At 38.3% G+C, this 18897-nt stretch overlaps 1 protein-coding gene across 3 annotated transcripts; it reads left to right on the top strand.

Annotated features, from left to right (window-relative positions):
* The first annotated feature begins 6778 nt into the window (after positions 1-6778).
* On the top strand, positions 6779-18670 carry selenou1a (selenoprotein U 1a). Of its 3 annotated transcripts, XM_056471241.1 has the most exons (7): positions 6798-6865; positions 9895-10285; positions 10461-10637; positions 10755-10846; positions 14907-15047; positions 17787-17951; positions 18047-18670. In XM_056471241.1, exons 2-7 carry the CDS (start codon positions 9955-9957, stop codon positions 18140-18142), a joined length of 1002 nt encoding a protein of 333 aa, XP_056327216.1. In that variant the 5' UTR covers positions 6798-6865; positions 9895-9954; the 3' UTR covers positions 18143-18670. The 3 variants fall into 3 exon arrangements, with proteins under 3 accessions (XP_056327218.1, XP_056327216.1, XP_056327217.1); XM_056471243.1 differs by lacking the exon at positions 9895-10285 and having other exon boundaries at positions 6779-6865; XM_056471242.1 differs by lacking the exons at positions 6798-6865; positions 9895-10285 and adding an exon at positions 7094-7112.
* Positions 18671-18897: the final 227 nt, after the last annotated feature.

Below are 18897 nucleotides of genomic sequence, written 5' to 3'. Positions count from 1 at the left end.
TGTTGTTTTCTATTTTTACCAATGATCTTCCTTTGGTTTTAAAGCATGCAAGGGCAGTTACGTATTTAGATGATACAACATTTTATCTACCAACGGCATCGATTGAAAAATTATCTGCTGATTTAAATGAGGAGTACAATTAGTGGTAAAGTGGCCACAGAATAATAAGATGATTTTAAATTTGACAAAAAAAACAAAGTTTTGCGTTTGGAACAAATTTTCAATTTAAATGTAAACCAGAGTTAAATTTGTCTGTAATGAGTGTGCCTATTGAACAGGTAGAGGAAATTAGGCTTCTTGGAGTTCTTCTTGATAGTAGGTTAAAGTGGTCAAAACAGATCGATAAAATGGTAATAGTTGTGGGAAGAGGTTTATCAATTATTAAGAGATGTGTAAAAAATTTTACCACAGTGCTGTATCTCTCAGATTGTTCAAGCAAGTGTTGCTTCTTATCTAGATTACTGTCCTGTGGTATGGTCGAGTGCATCAAGTAAAGACTTACAATATAAATTACAGTTAGTCAAGAATAGAGCTCATTTTGCACTGCAATAGAAGAGTTCATATTTTGAAAATGCATAAAACTTTAGGTTGGTTATTGGTGAAGGATGGGGTGATTATTTCTCTGTTGTGTTTCATGAGAAATATTTCTGTATTAAGGCTTCCAAGTGTATTGTACTGTCAACTTTTGTATAGTAATGCTGTAGTCATAATTTTACACCAGGCAAGCATGCATCAAAAGGACATTTTTTGCTTCCCGTTTCAAAAACAAATGCAAAACTACGGATTGTATAGAGGAATGAAAACATGGAATGAATTGCCATCAGACATTACATGCTTTGTAACAAGTAAAATGAGGTTTAAAATCGTTGATGAAATATTTCATGGCACACTATTAAGTGGATTATTGATCTGGATGTTATGTATGAATTTTGTTTTTTATGTTTTTTATTGGTCTTTGTTGTTGTGTATTGATGTAGTTTTGTTTTGTGTTCGATGTACCAAACCTTGGTAGAGGCTAATGGGGATACTGATAAATAAAAAATAAAAATAAATGTATTGTTTTATAAATATACATTATATTTCATGAATATAAAGTCTAACTGTGTGTAACCCTTGAACAAACTCTAGATGTAGTATATACAGCTGCATACCTGTGTATTTTCTCACAAATGCATGCATTGATTCGTTTTCTCTATATTGGATGTCCAATGAGCAGCTTTAGGGCAGTCTGACCTTTGTTTCATCTCATACAAACCTACAGGCAGAGGCTGAAAACAGCCAAACCTGTATTAAGATCTGTGAGAAGATGGACTAACGAAACAGAGCAGGATCTACAAGCCTGTTTCGACCTCACTGACTGGGGTGTTTTTGAAGCTGCTGCACGCGATCTGGATGAGCTCACAGAGACTGTAACATCTTATATCAGTTTCTGTGAAGACGTGTGCATTCCTACCAGGACTCAACTCACATACAACAATGACAAACCATGGTTCACTGTAAAACTCAGACAGCTACGTCAGGCCAAGGAGGTTGCTTACAGGAATGGGGATAGGGCCTTGTATAAGCAGGCCAAATACACACTGGAAAAGGAGATCAGAGTTGCAAAAAGGAACTATTCTGAGAAACTAAGGACTCAGCATCCATGTGGAAATGTTTGAAAAATTTCACAAACTACAAGACACCATCCCCTAGCACTGCAGACAACGAACGACTTGCAAACGACTTGAATAAGGTTTACTGCAGGTTTGAGGAAATCCCCCACACCCACTCTGAACTGCTCTTCACACCACCATTAACACCTCTACCACCCCCGTCACCCCCACACCTGCACTTCAGTTCAGTGAAGATGAGGTGCACCAGGTCTTCCGGAAACAGAAGAGGAAAAAAGCACCAGGCCCAGATTTTGTAACACCAGCCTGTCTAAAATCCTGTGCTGACCAACTGGCCCTCATCTTCACCCTGATCTTCAACAGATTACTGGAGCGGTGTGAAGTGCCCTCCTGCCTAAAACGCTCCACCATCATCCCCATGCCAAAGAAATCCAAAACTTACAGAACTAAATGACTACAGACCGGAGGCGCTAACATCTGTCATGAAGTCTTTTAAAAAACTGGTGCTGGCCCACCTGAAGGACATCACTGAACCCTCACTGGATTCTCTTCAGCCTATTTGCCTACAGAGCAAACAGGTCTGTGGATGATGCAGGCAATATGGGACTGCATTATGTTCTGCAACACCTAGACAGACCAGGGACCTACGTGTGGATCTTGTTTGTTGACTTCAGCTTGGTTTTTAACACTATCATCCCAAAACTTCTCCTGCCCAAATTAACTTAGCTCTCTGTGCCCACCTCTGTCTGTCAGTGGATCAACAGCTTCCTAATGAACAGGCAGCAGCTGGTGAAGCTGGGAATCTCATCCAGTACCCGCACAATCAGCACTGGCATCCCCCAGGGGTGTGTCTTCTCCCCTCTGTTTTTCTCCACCTTTATCGGCTTCATTCAGGATGGTGAAAAATCTGCTTACAGACAAGAGGTTAAGGAGCTGACTGTCTGGTGCAGTCACAACAACCTGGAGCTCAACACGCTCAAAACAGTAGAGATGATAGTGGATTTCGGGAGAAACCCCCCTGCTCTCCCCCAACTGAGCATCATGGACAGCATTGTGGCAGCAGTGGAGTCATTCAGGTTCCTGGGCACCACCATCTCTCCTGAACATCTCTCTCTACACTTCTATCATTGAATCAGTCATCTGCACTTCAATAACTGTCTGGTTTAGCTCAGCTACCAAATCCAACCTCCCAAGACTACGTTTAATAGTTTGGACTGCTGAGCGAATCATTGATACAAGCCTCCCTACTCTCCAAGAACTGTACTTATCCAGAGCGAGCAGAAGGGCTGCCAAAATTACTCTGGACCCCTCACACCCAGCACACTGCCTCTTTGAACTTTTATCTTCTGGTCTACGCTACAGAGCACTGCGCACCACAACAGCCCGACACAGAAACAGTTTCTTCCCTCAGGCAATCCATCTCATGAACACTTGATGATAGTAATTGTGGAACAAACATCACTACTTGCTATACACTTTTATACACATATACATTTATTTAACTACATACTTTACATGCCAATTTGCACATAACAGCTGCACATATAACGTTGTATATAGTAATATACCTGTACATACACTTGTAAACTTGTATATTTGCATTCATTACTTGCTTCTATTTTAAAATATATTTATTATCTGTTTTTTTTGTCCTGTCTCTGTAATTCTGTTGCACTGTAGAAGCTTTGTCACGAAAACAAATTCCTTGTTATGTGTGAACATACCTGGCAGTCAGCGTTGCCAACTATTTTCAATAAAAAGTTGCTAAGCTCTGCCCAAAAAAGTAGCTAAATATCACATCGATTTGCATATTACTGACGTCATCACGTTGATTAATAAAGGGGTATTTATATTAGCACTACGCTTTATATATGCATGTCAATTTAATTAAAATTATTGCTGTTTGAATACAGTTTATCAATATAGATGTGTAGTGAATTTGCAGTAATCTCTCAGATGTAAAAAACTCAGACACGTTCCGAAACTGTCACTAAAATATCTGTGATTGTGAACAAGGTCAAATTAAATTGTTAAAATTAAGCAGAAGCAGATCGGTTTGAATGTGCAATGGAAATAACTTACACTCCTGGTGCTAAATCATTTTCTGAGGAGTGATCTGCTCCCAGGCTGCAGGTGGGAGAGACTGCTGTACGAGGACTGAGCCGCCTGTCAGTGCTCTGAGGCGGGTGAGGGGGCAAATGGCATCACCTGCAGCTCGTTGAGAAGAGTAGGAACGGTATAGTATGGGCAAATGCTAACTTTTTTTGTGAATACGAACAAGACAAAATATATGCTCATGTCAAGGTCTCAGAGCACCTCAACAGAATCCCTGCAGGAAGGAATGCACTTCTTTGAACGTGTCCCTAATTTCAAATATATGGGATCTCTGCTGACAGACTGCAACGAAAACAGCGAGGAAATAAAAGAGAGGTTGAAGGCGGGAAACAAAGCATACTACAGCATACAGCACCTCATTAAATCCCATCTGCTGAGCCGAGCAAGCAAGGAAAGACTCTACCGTACAGTACTGCGGCCAGTGGTAATGTATGCCAGTGAAATGTGCATATTGAGAACTGGGGACGAATGGCTTCTTATTGCATGGGAGAGGAAGATCCTAAGGAGGATTTGTGGACCGAAGCGTGACCAAGGTGAGTGGTGGATAAAGAATAATGTAGAAGTGGCAGACATGTATGCGAAGCCAAGCCTGGTCACAGAAATAAAGAGGAACCGTATAAGATGGCTGGCCCACTTAGAGAGACTCCCCGAACAAAGAGCTGTTAAAAGAGCATACAAGCTAAAACTAGAAGGAAGGAGACATCCTGGTAGGCCACAGAAGAGGTGGTTAGATGATGTAGAAGATGATCTACGTTCCCTAAGAGTGCATGCTTGGAGAAAGCAGGCTTTGGATCGGGAAGGCTGGAGAGGAGTGGTGGAAGAGTCCAGGGCTCTACACGGGCCATAGCGCTGCGGGAAGAAGAAGATGATGAAGAAGAAATTGACCGTAGTGTATGTGTGTGGATGTGAGAATGTATGGGTGTTTCCCAGTGATGGCTTGCGGCTGGAAGGGCATCCATTGTGTTAAACATATGCTGGATAAGTTGGCGGTTCATTTAATTTAATTTCATTTTCAAACGCTTTTCCGGGGCCGGATCACCGGGGCAGCATCTTAGGAGAGAACCCCAGACTTCTCTCTTCCCAGACACTTCCTCCAGCTCCTCCAGGGGCATCCCAAGGCGTTCCCAGGTCAGCCGAGAGACATAGTCCCTCCAGCATGTCCTAGGTCTTTCCCGATGCCTCCTCTCAGTGGGACATACCTGGAACACCTCCCTAGGTAGGCGCCCAGGAGTCATCCGGACTCCGGTGCCCGAGCCACCTCAACTGACTTCTCTTGCTGTGAAGGAGCAGCGGTTCTACTCCGAGCTCCTCCCGGGTGACAGAGCTCCTCACCCAATCTATAAGGGTGCACCCTGCCACCCTGCAAAGAAAACTCATTTTGGCCGCTTGTTTCCAAAATCTTGTAATTTCGGGCAAGATCCAATACTCATGACCATAGGTGAGAGTAGGAACATAGATTGACCAGTAAATTGAGAGCTTTGTCTTTCGGCTCAGTTCTTTCTTCACCACAATGGACCGGTACATCGACCACATTAATGCTGCCGCAACACCAATCTGCCTGTCAATCTCACGTTCCATTCTTCCCGCACTTGTGAACAAAACCACAAGATATTTGAACTCCTCCACCTGGGGTAAGGACTTTCCTCCAACCTGGAGATGGCAAACCACTTTTTTCCAGTGGAGCACCATGGCATTGCACTTGGAGGTGCTGATTCTCATCCTAGTCGCATCACACTTGGCAGCAAACCGCTCCAGTGCATGTTGACGGTCCATGTTAGATGAAGCCAACAGAACAACATATTCTGCAAATAACAGAGATGAAATCCTGTGGTCGCCGAACCTGACCCCCTCCAGCCCAGGGCTAAACTTAGAAATTCTGTCTAAAAAATTCTGATCAGAACTGGTGACAAAGCACAGCCTTGCCAGAGTTCAACATGCACTGGAAACAAGTATGACTTATTGCCGGCAATGCGAACCAGACTCCTACTCTTGTTCATACAGTGACGAGACAGCCCTTAACAGAGCGCCTCTGACCCCATACTCCCAGAGCACCTTCCACAGAATTCCAGAAGTAACACGGTCAAATGCCTTCTCCAAGTCCACAAAACACATGTAGACTGGTCTGGCATACTCCCATGAACCCTCGAGCACCCCGGTGAGGGTATAGAGTTAGTCCAGTGTACCACAGCCCGGACAAAAACTGGATTGATCCTCCTGGATCCTAGGTTCAAAGACTTTCCTAGGGCTGAGGAGTGTGTTACCCCATATAGTTGGAGCACACCCTCTGGTCCCATGGGCTAATGCCCCTGGTAGGCTCTCCCAAAACAAAAAGGTCTTAGGTGACAGGTCAGACTAAGTGCAGTTCAAAAAACCCTTATGAGTACAACAACAGCAAGGACTGTGATGTCGTCCGGTATGTGGCAGCTGGGGCCCCACCCTGGAGCCAGGCCAGGGCCTGGTGGCTGGGTTTTATTTCATAGAACCCGGCCGGGCTCAGCCCGAAGGAGCGATGTGGGGCCATCCTCCTGTAGGCCCACCACCCGCAGGGGGAGCCATAAGGGGCTGGTGCATTGTGGAACGGGTTGTGGTCGAAGCTTAGGATGATGACAACCCGTTCGTCGGGTTGCCAATTCTTTCCGGTTTAGTAATAAAGGGTCTAAGCCGAAATGAAAATGAATGAATGAATTAATTAATGATTTTCTTTTTAATTTATAAGAGCAGTGATTTATTGAACTATGCTTGAGACAGTCACACTATAGACAATTATTATTCCAAATAAATAACACAAATCAATGCTAAATGTTACTGGAAAACAATGTAACGAGTAATATGCTAAGATCACTTAAGAAATCTTTTGCATTAATATTAATTATGACAATTCTATAGATAAAAAAAATATATATATATATATATATATATATATATATATATATATATATATATATATATATATATATATATATATATATTGTTACATTGAAAATGCAACGTTAACAACCCACATAACACCGTAAAAGTCCAGAGCAGTACTGTATATTTGTCGTTGCCTGTCTCTTTAAGACATCAGATAAGCTCGTCCTCCTCCAACATAACTTGTCTTTGTCCCATAGAGGTCTGTCCCGTCTGAAGAACTGCAGGCTGTGAGTGTTATTTGTTTTGTTGTGATGTTAACCCATGAAAGCAGTCCTTTATTGCACATCATAATGTTTGTAGTAGACAATATACCTATATTTTATCTGGCGTTGTAGCAACCTTATTCTCTAACTAGGCAACCAAGCTAGCCATCAGATGTTAGCTCAATGCACTTTAGCCCCATTTGCAAACAGTGCAATGCATACATGCAAATTCTCTGCATGCTGACTCGGCATTACATAAGGAATTGCTTTAGTAAGTACACTTACGTTAATATCCTTTAACACGTGTACTAGTCGATTCTGCCAGCGTTAAATTTAGCTAACGTTACTAATGCTGCATCAGTTAACGTTGACAGTTTACGTTTTGAGTCCAGAAAAACGTGATAATTGTTGACTATAAACTCTCACACCAGATGTAGACATAACGTTACTTAATGTTTTTATATGTTGTTGTTATTAATACTATTTATATTTAATAATAACCTGTTCGTGTTTGTTTTTACAAATCAGTTTTTAGGATAACATTAACGGTACCGTTTGTTTACAGTAATGCTAACTGTTCCAGTAATGCCCGATCAAATACTCTGTACTTGAGCTTTGTTGTTTTTCTATGTGAGTTCATTTACAGTATAGGTTTGCCTTTTAAGGAACCAAAGTACAACAATTAAGACTTTCTCCAGAAGAAGAAATATTATCAGACATGCTGTAAAAATTTCCTTGTTCTGTTAAACATCATTTGGGAAATATTTAAAAAAAGAAACCAAAAATTCAAAGGAGGCTAATGATTCTGACTTCAACTGTATGTATATAAATGTTATTTATACAGTGTGTATATATATATATATATATATATATATATATATATATATATATATATATATATATATATATATATATATATATATATATATATATATATACATACAGTTACATACACTCATACATTATTTGATAGCATTTAGAGTACTTGATTGTAAAAACAAGTGTTTTGCATTTTTTAATTGCATTTAATATTTTTTTTCAACATATTGTAACGATTAACGTCATTGTTTACAAATGCTTACTTAAAATATATATTTTTGCATGATGGACATATAAATATAAATTTCCTTAATAAATAAATTTGGTAACACACTTTAATCATATTTAATGCAATAGAAGTAATTATTAAATATGGATATAACTTAAGTTCTATTTAAATGGGTTAAAATAAAGCATTGTAATTCATCCTTAGCCATGACCTAATACGGTAAGTAAACACAATACAAATGGTTAATCCAAATATTAAGGAAGAGCATTAAAATAAGATTTTTTTGATTCAAATCAAAATTGTCGATTCAATCTTTATTCTGAAAAAATGTGAATAAGTCTTTATTTCATATTTTATTTTCATTACTATTAATTACTTGTGTTTGAAATAGAGGTGGTTTCTCTATTAATGTTCCAATGTTTGCCTGAAATAAAAAAGAGCTAATACACGTCATTTGGAATCTGATGTTCACTGTTCATGTTTAGAAATATCAAAAGCATTTGTACGAAATCCGTTCATTGATTAGATTAGATGAGAGAATTGTGTCAATCAAAATTGAATCAACACCTGGCCCTACAGTAGTTTGCTTTGCACTTATGTATATTGATTTGAATTGTTTTGCTATATATATATATATATATATATATATATATATATATATATATATATATATATATATATATATATATATAATATCATCAGACATACTGTGAAAATTTCCTTGCTCTGTTAAACACAATTTGAGAGAGATTTCAAAAAGAATAAATAATTCAAAGGGCTGCTATATATATATATATATATATATATATATATATATATATATATATATATATATATATATATATATATATATATATATATATATATATATATATATATATATATATATATATATATATATATATATATATATTTTTTTTTTTTTTTTTTTTTCCTCTGACAAGTGTTGTTTCTTTTTTCCCAAATAACAAACTAATAACAAGTCAAATAACAAGCAGGCTGCTATGGTTGCCAAACAAAAACTATAAAATTACAGCAAAATATTTTTTATTGAAATGAAGTGCAATAATACTACTACCACTACTACTACTAATAATAATACACTTTAAATATGTTAAAAATTTTACAGAAAATAATTCTTTTTATAAATATTCCTTGCTTGAATTAGGATGTTTCACTTTAATATTAGGGTTTTTGTAATTAGATTTTTTTTTTACGTTTTCTTAATTTAAACCTTTTTTTTACAGGTTTTTCCTAAATTATTGTGATCAAACACATTTAATAATGTAACAAAGTATGCATTCTACACTATTAATTTACTGATTTTCCTAAATTACTACAATCAAATACAAACAAAGTTCTGTTGTGAAACTCATGTGCTCGCAAGCTGATAGGTCTACATGAACTACATAATGTAGGTGATGTTGCTTGCTACTCAACAGTTTAAATGCCTCAGTGTTGTTTTATGCCAGCAATGTTCAGTGCATTTTCGGAGACCCTACTCCACCCCAGCTCCACCTGTGTTTAGATCTGCTACGGGGGTTACATGTTTATTATATTGGCAGCAGTGTTTTATGTTCTCAGACTGCATGTCTAGGAATTTACTGGCAGTAGTAAGTTTCGGTACTTGCTCTGCCATAATAATCAAAGCAGTAGCATTAGCATTGCAGATCTATACTGACATGACCAAACACATCAACATTGACATGTATATATTTTTTACCGTGCTAAATCTCTCAGAGTTGTCATGACTGAACTTCAATAAAATTTCATGATATCCCCCTGTAGTTAAACAGTTTTATTTTGGAGGCAAGAAAGTCTCGTTAAAATCATCTCACAACTTTAATTCACAGCATTTGTCTTTACATTTAAACAAATAGTAAAAGTGCACTTCTTTTTCAAACCCACATAGGCCCTAATTGTCTTTAATTTTTACTTTAGAGCTAGTTTTATCAAACAAAATCCTATACTGAGAGGTAAAGCGCTGTTTTCCTTTCCTCTCCAGAGCTTTCCACTGAAACTGCACTTCTGCTTGATTGGGAAACGTTGGCTAAACTCACCCTGGATGTTTGTAATGGCTCTCATGCGACTACGGCCCATGCCTTTGACCCTTTTGTCCCCAGGAGGAAGATTTTCTGTTTGTGTGAATAATAGTGATGTGATGTACAGGGTCTCTGTGTTACAGTCTGCCTGGCCTCTAGCTTCTTATAAGACAGTTATAGCGTATAATATTCCTCCAAAACATCACCCATTGACCATCTCAACATGGCGACTGGCAGTCAAGACATTAGTGCTCCCCACTGCTGTCAACTCTCCTTTCTTTCATGCTTTTCCAACACACCGGCATTTCTCAAACGAAAGCCAGAATGGCAGGCCTACTTTTAGCCACAAAAAAGGTACTGCTCTTGCCTCAGCATGTCTTGGGGTTATAGAAATTACATGCTTGTCTTTAGTACAAAATGATGAGGTTGTTTGTGCAAAGAAAGCTCATGAAAAGAATAGTGCATTTTACTCTATTTTGCACAAATTAAAGCAATGTTTGATTAAATCTACCATATTTGTTCATTTCAGCATCATCTGTCCTGGAGGGTGAGACGCTAGCCATGGGCATGTGGTCACTTGGCCTTGGGGCAGTGGGTGCTGCTATTGCTGGATTAATACTTGCAAACACTGACTTCTTGCTGACTAAATCTGCACCCGCTACTGTAGACTATCTGGCGAACGCTGACCTCAAAACCATCGACAGTGGTTAGAAATGATCTGAAATCCATAGAAGTGATCCTTGGGATTTTATAATAATTTTGTCCAATTTCTTTTCAGCAGTCATGGTAACCCTGCACTGTTTTTCCATCTAAATCCATTCAGATGAGAGGTCTTTAAAAGCAAAAGCTCTTTGGGAGAAATCAGGTGCAGTGATCATGGCTGTCCGGCGACCTGGATGATTTTTGTGCAGAGAGGTAAGTGATCACATTTTTCTTATTTTTATTTGAAAGAGACTACTTTAATATTTATAAAGAAACATCAGCATATCCACATTTTCTGGCAAGTTTTCTGGCACTGTTATGTGGAAAATTCTCTCCTCAATCCCCCAAAATATACAGGGGTTGGACAATGAAACTGAAACACTGGCCAATTTAGTGTTGGAGGATTCATGGCTAAATTTGACCGGCACGGTGGCCAATCTTCATTGATTGCACATTTCACTAGTAAGGGCAGAGTAATAGCACAGTTTTGATAAAAAAGCCTTCATTCTGCATTCAAAAAAGATCATATTTTGGTTTTGGGGTCTCCAAGAACAGGCTAATATGCATGCAAGGTAAAAAAAAAACACTTTCGTTGTCTTATATGCATTTATTTTTACCTAATATCCCAATGACCCCCATATGATTTGTTCAGCCATTTATTTGTTCCCAAACCCCTCCTTGCCACGATGCTAATCTGTGCTGATTCGTCTGATGCCCCAGTCTGTTGCGATTAGTCGACTGCGTTCAGCGTGAGAAAAAGGCCCACCGTGCTTGTCAACAATTTTGAAGTAGTCAGAGTGCAGAGTGTATGTGTGAGCCCAATGCAGGAGTGCATTAAAGCAGTGCAATTAAACACCAGCATATTGCTACATCACACACACACACACACATTCAGTATTAATCCACACAGCGGGAAAAGCTGAACTATTTTGAAACTTGACCACCGCACGTGTGTAGGATCAGCTGACGGTGGCCATAGCAATGACTAACGCCAGAGGATTGCAAGCTCACAAATGCGTTTAAATCCGTAAAGAAAGACTTTCATCTGTCGTTATTAGTATCCAGATAGTATTATTACAGGGTGTCCGTGGGTCTTAAAAAGTATTAAAAGTTGATAAATCAATTATGAGAAAATCAAGGCCCTTAAAATGTATTTAAAAGTCTTAATCGCATTTTTACGAGGTCTTGAATTTTGTTCAAGCATTTTCCAAAGTGTTTGACTCCAAAAAAGTGTAAATATATTTATTTTCCTCCTAATATTAACAACAGCGTGCTTGTTCCACGTGATTGGTTTGGGCAGGGGCACGTCCGGCCAAGCTCCTCCGTCCGGGTGATGTCACGTAATTTGTGACGGGAAGGTGATGTGACACTCTACACATGTAGCAAAACCATAGAGCGAAAAAAAACGGCAAAATGGGAAAATGTAAATTTACATATTCCTGGTTGGAGAAAGACGAGTTTAAACAGTGACTGAAGCCTGTCGCTGAAAACAACCACTTAATTAATTTTTTCAAGCTTTGTTTCTTCCGAGCTTATCTGAGTTCTAATGCATGGTTGTGCTCCAATGATTTATTTAACTACAACTGTTTATTAAGTTAAAGGTTTGATACTGATTAGAACTTGAAGTGGCGATGAGGTCTTAAAATATTCTTAAAAGGTCTTTAAAAAGTCTTAAAAAGGTATTGAAATGACCTTTTAGGATTCCTGCATATACCCTGTATTAGTACAGTTAGTGTGGTCTTTCCCAAGACAAACTGATTCTGCATTGCTCGCAAAAGCAGGATCTACACCATACTAATGAATTATTGTGGTCTAAAACCAGATGTTTCAGTTTCATTGTCCAACCCCTGTGTATGGCATGCAGCTTTGCATCAGACACAGAGAAGAGCATTCTTTATTAGTTCTATACAAATGTGACGAATGCTTATGAAGAAAGAGAGAGCAAAAACAAAACTGAGAACAAATTTTCTAAATGTTCATATTGCTTTCCATTGTTAAAAACTTTGAGCTGTTTAGTACTTCTGTTTTTTTGTCATCAATTTCATGTGATCGAACTGGAAAAACTGACTGAGATAATAATGTGTTGAAGTTGAAATTGCTTCAGATGAGAGAGAACACACACGAGAAGACAATAGCCGCATTTCCACTGTCGGGCCAGTGCGAGCCAGGGCTTGTATCGGGCTGGGCTGTCCCAATAGCGCGGGAGCATGAGCAGTGAGGCTGAAATCATGTCGTGTTTCCACTGTCGGGCTAGTAGCGGTAAAGTCTAGATCGGATACGTGGCTGGCCGGAAGTGCGATATGTACATCAATTATAGTAGCATTTTTTATGACACTGTGTAACAATAATTAATGTTTTTACAGTGCTGTGACGGTCGGGTTTAGGGTAGGGGTAGGCGTTTAAAAAAAATTTATTGGCTAATTTAATTGATAGCATAAATATTACTCTGTACAACTACTGTATTTATGTTACCGTGACGATTGGGTTAGGCATTATTAAAATACAATAAATGGGAAATTTAATAAATAATATAAATAATTCTCGTTAACTTCCCGCCTCAACCATATCCGATCTAGCAACAACCGCTAGTAGCTCGCAGCGCACCACGCAAACCCCACCCCCAAAACATCCCCCGAATTAAGCTGCGGTCATACTGGGTTTTTCCTCCCATAGACTTCCATTCATACGCACGCAAATGCGTCAGACCGGAAACGCAAGGTTATGCGTCACGTTTTGCAGGTCGCTGCGGTGCAAAGTTCAAGCTTGGTGAACTCTGACTTGCGAAATCGCATCACTTGACTGCGTGAAACCAGTCGAGGATTAAAACATGGCCTCTCTGGACAGAAATTTAAAATATGGAGCAAATCGCTGGCTTTTTTAAATGTCTTATCTTCTTGTTTAATCCCGCCCCTTTTCACAGCGCCGTACGACAGAATTTCGCACACACAAACTCTGGTGTGACCACAGCTTAAAGCTGCGGTCACACTGGGCTTTTCCTCCCATAGACTTCCATTCATACGCATGCGAATGCGTCAGACTGGAAACGCAGGGTCATGCGTTAAGTTTCGCAGTTCGAAGCTTGTGTAAAGTTCAAGCTTGGTGAACTCTGACCTGCGAAATCACATCACTTGACTGCGTGAGTCCAATTGAGGATCAAAACAGGACCTCTCTGGACAGAAATTTAAAACATGGAGCAATCGCTCGCTTTTTTTAATGTCTAATAATCTTATTTGATCCCGCCCCTTTTCGCAGCGCCGTACGACAAAATTTCGCACACACAAACTCCAGTGTGACCGTAGCTTTAAACATCACGCAACATGCCCAGTTTAGCTGAAATCAGGCAGGCAGATAAAGCACATATCACATCGTCACAAAACAATTCAAATGAAAACAACCGAAACAAACAATGACATGTTACTGTACAGCATTACATTATATGTCCATACGCACAGGCCTATGTGTTTTCATTCATTATATTTGTTTACTCGCCAACCGACTGTTGGCATCGAGTGGTCTCGCCACTAAAGGAGGGATGACCCAGCGCACCAAGCATAAAATAAAACCACTGAAATTTTCCGGTAGTATTTGAATCGATTTTCAATAGGCACACTGTAAATTGTTACATTCTTACAGTACATTACAGTTTTTTTTCACATTATTAGTTACAGAACTTGACTTTTTTTTTCCTTAGTGGACCCTTGCTGGGGTTTCTCAGCAGTGGAAGTCATCATAGTTTGGTAAACTTCCTCTTTGCTCAATAATAAAAGAAAAACTCTAAATATAGTGTCATCTAGATTTTCAGAAAAAGGAAAAAAATTGCGCAAAACTGATAGCTTCAGCCAGAAGAGAGAACAATGTCAAATTTACTGTCCTGCCCATAGACCCTGCATTAAAAACACTTTGCATAAGCGGAAATTCCTGTTTTGTAATTTGATGCAAAGATTATATAATACAAATTATAGCTTTGTAAATGTACATACCTTTTCTTAAAAATTCAAAATATTAAAAACTTTCAGCAATTTAAAACATTCACATGCTTGTATCTGCCCCCAAAACAATAGGCCTGGGATTGGTTTATAAGCGAGATGGTCTCAGTTTGAATTAAACACAGAATTAAACTGTGAAAGTAGTCCAAACCATGCAGTATCCTCATTCCTAATGATGGGAAAAGCACAGAGGGCTGCTAATAGCCTAAACATCATTAGTTGTGTAAATGACATTAGTCTGTATGTTAAATGCATTAGCGTGTGGTTCTGTGATTGTGTATGTGCAGGAGGCCTCTGAGCTGTCCTCTCTGAAGCCCCAGCTGGATGAGCTCGGGGTCCCTCTGTATGCCGTTGTGAAGGAGAATGTGGGTACAGAGATTCAGGACTTCAGGCCTCACTTTGCTGGGGAGATCTTCCTAGATGAAAAGGTTAGCAAACACTACTTTACTTGGTTAGTTAAATCACTCACAAATAAATATTCTGTCAAAAAAGCTAGAATAATCATAATTTGCTGATTGTTGCATGACAGCAACATGCCAGTTAACACCATAACAACATTTTATTTAATACAAGCCACATGTTAACATGCTAGCATTCTAGTTAAAGGTGCTAATTTATGTTAGCAATGTTAATTCATACTACAAACATAGAAAAGTGATATTTCATGGAAGCAACATGTTATTTCATGTTAGAAACAAATGAACATTAATCCTCACTAGAACCAAACAGATCAACAACATGCTAAGTTCAGGATGTTTTTTTTTGGTAGTAACATTTTGGTTCAATAACAACATGTTATTATTTTATGTTAGAAACTCATTAACAACAATCAGATTACCAACACGCTAGTTCACATTAACAATTAGCTAATTTATATTTGCAACATGATAATTACATCAAGATAGCAACATGTACATTCACCCTAGAAACATGCAAATTCATACTAGAAACAAGCTAACATGCTAAATCATGTTACAATGCAAATTTTAAAGGGGTGGTCTACTACGATATAATATTTTAAACTTTAGTTGATGTGTAATGTAGCTGTGTGAACATAAACAGCATCTCTGAATATAAGACGCTCAAATTTCAATTGCAAAGGGAGACCTTGGTTTTTAAAGAGTTAGCTTAGCAAAGCTTACAATGAACGAATTTTGGAGCCACCCCATTTTCACTCTTTACAGACACTTGTCAGATTTTATTTTAGAGAGTGGGCATGAGGTTGACTGACGGTTTACACAGCACAAAAGCGCATGCTTGTATGAGCGTGACGTGGAGTCGATCCACGAATCACAGCACATTATGATAGATGGCCAATCAAAGTCACATGAGGGCGGGCCTTTCGGAGGAACTAGGAAATATGACAGTCGTTTTCATGTTAGCTGAGTAGCTGTATTTAATCAGAGTAAGATTTATGAAAAATGAAAGTGATTTCCTTCAAGTGAAACATGAGCACACATTGCTTTGCATCTTATAAAGCTTTAAAATTACATTCTGGACCATCCCTTTAAAAATGGTAGCAACATGTTGATTCTTGCTAGAAATATGCTAACAAACTGTTATTACTAACATGCTAATTTACTGGTTGAAATATAATTAATGTGTGAAACTTGAGAGCCCTGCTAATTTAAAATGGTATTTCTTGGTAGCAATGTCTAGGTTTATGCTAACATGTAAGCATGTATTCATGTTAGAAACACATTAACATTAATCCTCACGAGAAACAGATCAACAACACGCTAGTTTATGTTCACAACTAGCTAATTTATATCTGCAACATGATAATTACATCATGTTTGCAACATAGACATTCATCCTAGAAACATGCTAATTTATGCTAAAAACAAGCTAACTTGCTAATCCATGTTACAAACATGCTAATTTATGTTCAAATTGGTAACATCTTGATCATTGCTAGAAATATGCTAACAAACTGTTAATACCAACATGCTAATTTACAGGTTGAAATGCAATGAATGTGTGAAACTTATTAGCCCTGCTAATTAAAAATGGTATTTCATGGTAGCAACATGTTGGTTTATGCTAACAACATGTTATTATTTGAAGTTCTAAACACAATAACATTAATCTTCGCTAGAAAGAAACAGATTAACAACATTATTTGCTGATTATTGCATCCCAGCAACATGCCAATTCTATAAAACATCCTAACAACATCTTAATTAAAGCTAGCAACATGTTAACATGCTAGCATTCTAGTTTGAAATGTGCTAATTTATGTTAGCAATGTCAATTCATACTAGAAACATTCTAGCAAAATAGTATTTCATGGTAGCAACAAGGTGGTTTATGCTAACAACATGTTATTATTTCATGTTAAAAACGGATCAACAACACGCTAGTTCATGTTAACAACTAGCTAATTTATATTTGCAACATGCTACTTGTATCATGTTAGCAACATGTACACTCATCCTAGAAACATGCTAATTCATGCTACAAACAAGTAAACATGCTAATTCATGTTACAAACATGCAAATTTATGTTCAAAATTGTAACAAAATGTTGTTTTTTGCTAGTAATATGCTAACAAACTGTTAATACTAACATGCTAAAATACTGGTTGAAATACAATTAATGGGTGAAACTTAACAGCCCTCCTAATTCAAAATGGTATTTCATTGCACTAACATGTTGGTTTACGCTAACAACATGTTATTGTTTTAAGTTAGAAACACATTAACATTAATCCTCACAAGAAACAGATTAACAACACGCTAGTTGATGTTAACAACTAGCTAATTTATATGTGCAACATTATATTGACATCATGTTAGAAACATGCTAATTCAGGGGTGGTCAAACTCTGTCCTGGAGGGCCAGTGTCCTGCAAAGTGTAGTTCCAACCCCAATTAGACACACCTGAACAAGCTAATCAAACTCTGACTAAGTGTACTAGAAACTTCCAGGCAGGTGTGTTGAAGGAAGGTAAACTATGCAGGACAATGGCCCTCCAGGAGCGAGTTTGGGCACCCCTGTGCTAATTCATGCTAGAAACATGCTAACATGCTAATTCATGTTCCAAACATGTAAATTTATGTTCAACATAGTAAAAACATGAATATTTCTGCTAGAAATCAACATTCTTTACTTATTATCAGACTTTGCTTCTCTAATTCGCGTGTCCTGACGTGTCTGTAAACAGCAAGCATTTTATGGACCACAGCAGCGGAAGATGGGGGGACTTGGTTTCATTCGTTTGGGAGTTTGGCAAAACTTTGTAAGGGCCTGGAGGGCGGGTTACCAGGGCAACATGAATGGAGAAGGCTTCATCTTGGGAGGAGTGTTTGTCATGGGATCTGGCGAACAGGTAACCTATACGATATTCCATAAAGTCATTACAATCCAACCTAGAGCTACAGCCAATTTGCTCGTCCTCATGTGTCTTGTGTTTGTAACTTTCAGGGGGTTCTTCTAGAGCACAGAGAGAAGGAGTTTGGAGATAAAGTCAGCTTGGAGTCTGTTTTGGAAGCTGCGAAGAAAGTTGTGGTAGAAAAGTAAATGCTGTCTAAGTTTGTTAGTTGCAGCCAAGCTTGTTCAAAATAGTTTGAAATAGGAAAGTTCTCCCTGGGTTTAAAGTCACAGTCCACCTCATCACACTTCATTTCTCCTGCTAATGCTGTGAATTGAGAGAAAAGCTCAGGTTTATTTAATTGTTTGGTACTGACAGAGCTAGTTGACAAAGCCATGGAGTTGCATGTGGCCTCATTTTTAATTTAGGTGCTTTAGTTCGACAAATTAAGAGAAATATTGTGAAATTAAGTAATATTGTTTTTGCACTTTAGAAACGGTGTGTAAGAAATCATTGTATCGTTGTTTTTCACCTCAGTGTGTTCCTTTGGCTGCCTGCTGCCACATCGGTGGTGTTTACTGGTGTGTGTATTAATGATAGTCTGACTCCAAACTCAGTGTAGAAAGAGCAGATTTGATGTCAACACATGCTTGTATACCTGCTGGCTTTGGTCAGTGAGCAGGCAAAGGTTCAGCTGTGGGTGGACACAATATACAATAAACATGTCATCCTTAAAACAGTGTTTTTGTGTGTGTGTTAATGTTTATCCTTATGAAAAATGGAATATATTTCAGTCCTTTACATCATACACTAAAATAAAATATTAACCAAGCGGCAACCTCCAGCTCTCACTCGTGAAGCAGATACAGAAGTAACTGAAACTGCAATTCATCGAAATTCCACTAGCCCTGGCTCCATATGGAGCAAATTTCTATTGAGCCCACTGTTAAATGGCCAACTTTAC

Source organism: Danio aesculapii, chromosome 13, assembly GCF_903798145.1.
Source record: "Danio aesculapii chromosome 13, fDanAes4.1, whole genome shotgun sequence".
Classification (NCBI taxonomy): domain Eukaryota; kingdom Metazoa; phylum Chordata; class Actinopteri; order Cypriniformes; family Danionidae; genus Danio; species Danio aesculapii.
This window is presented reverse-complemented; position numbering and strand designations above follow the sequence as displayed.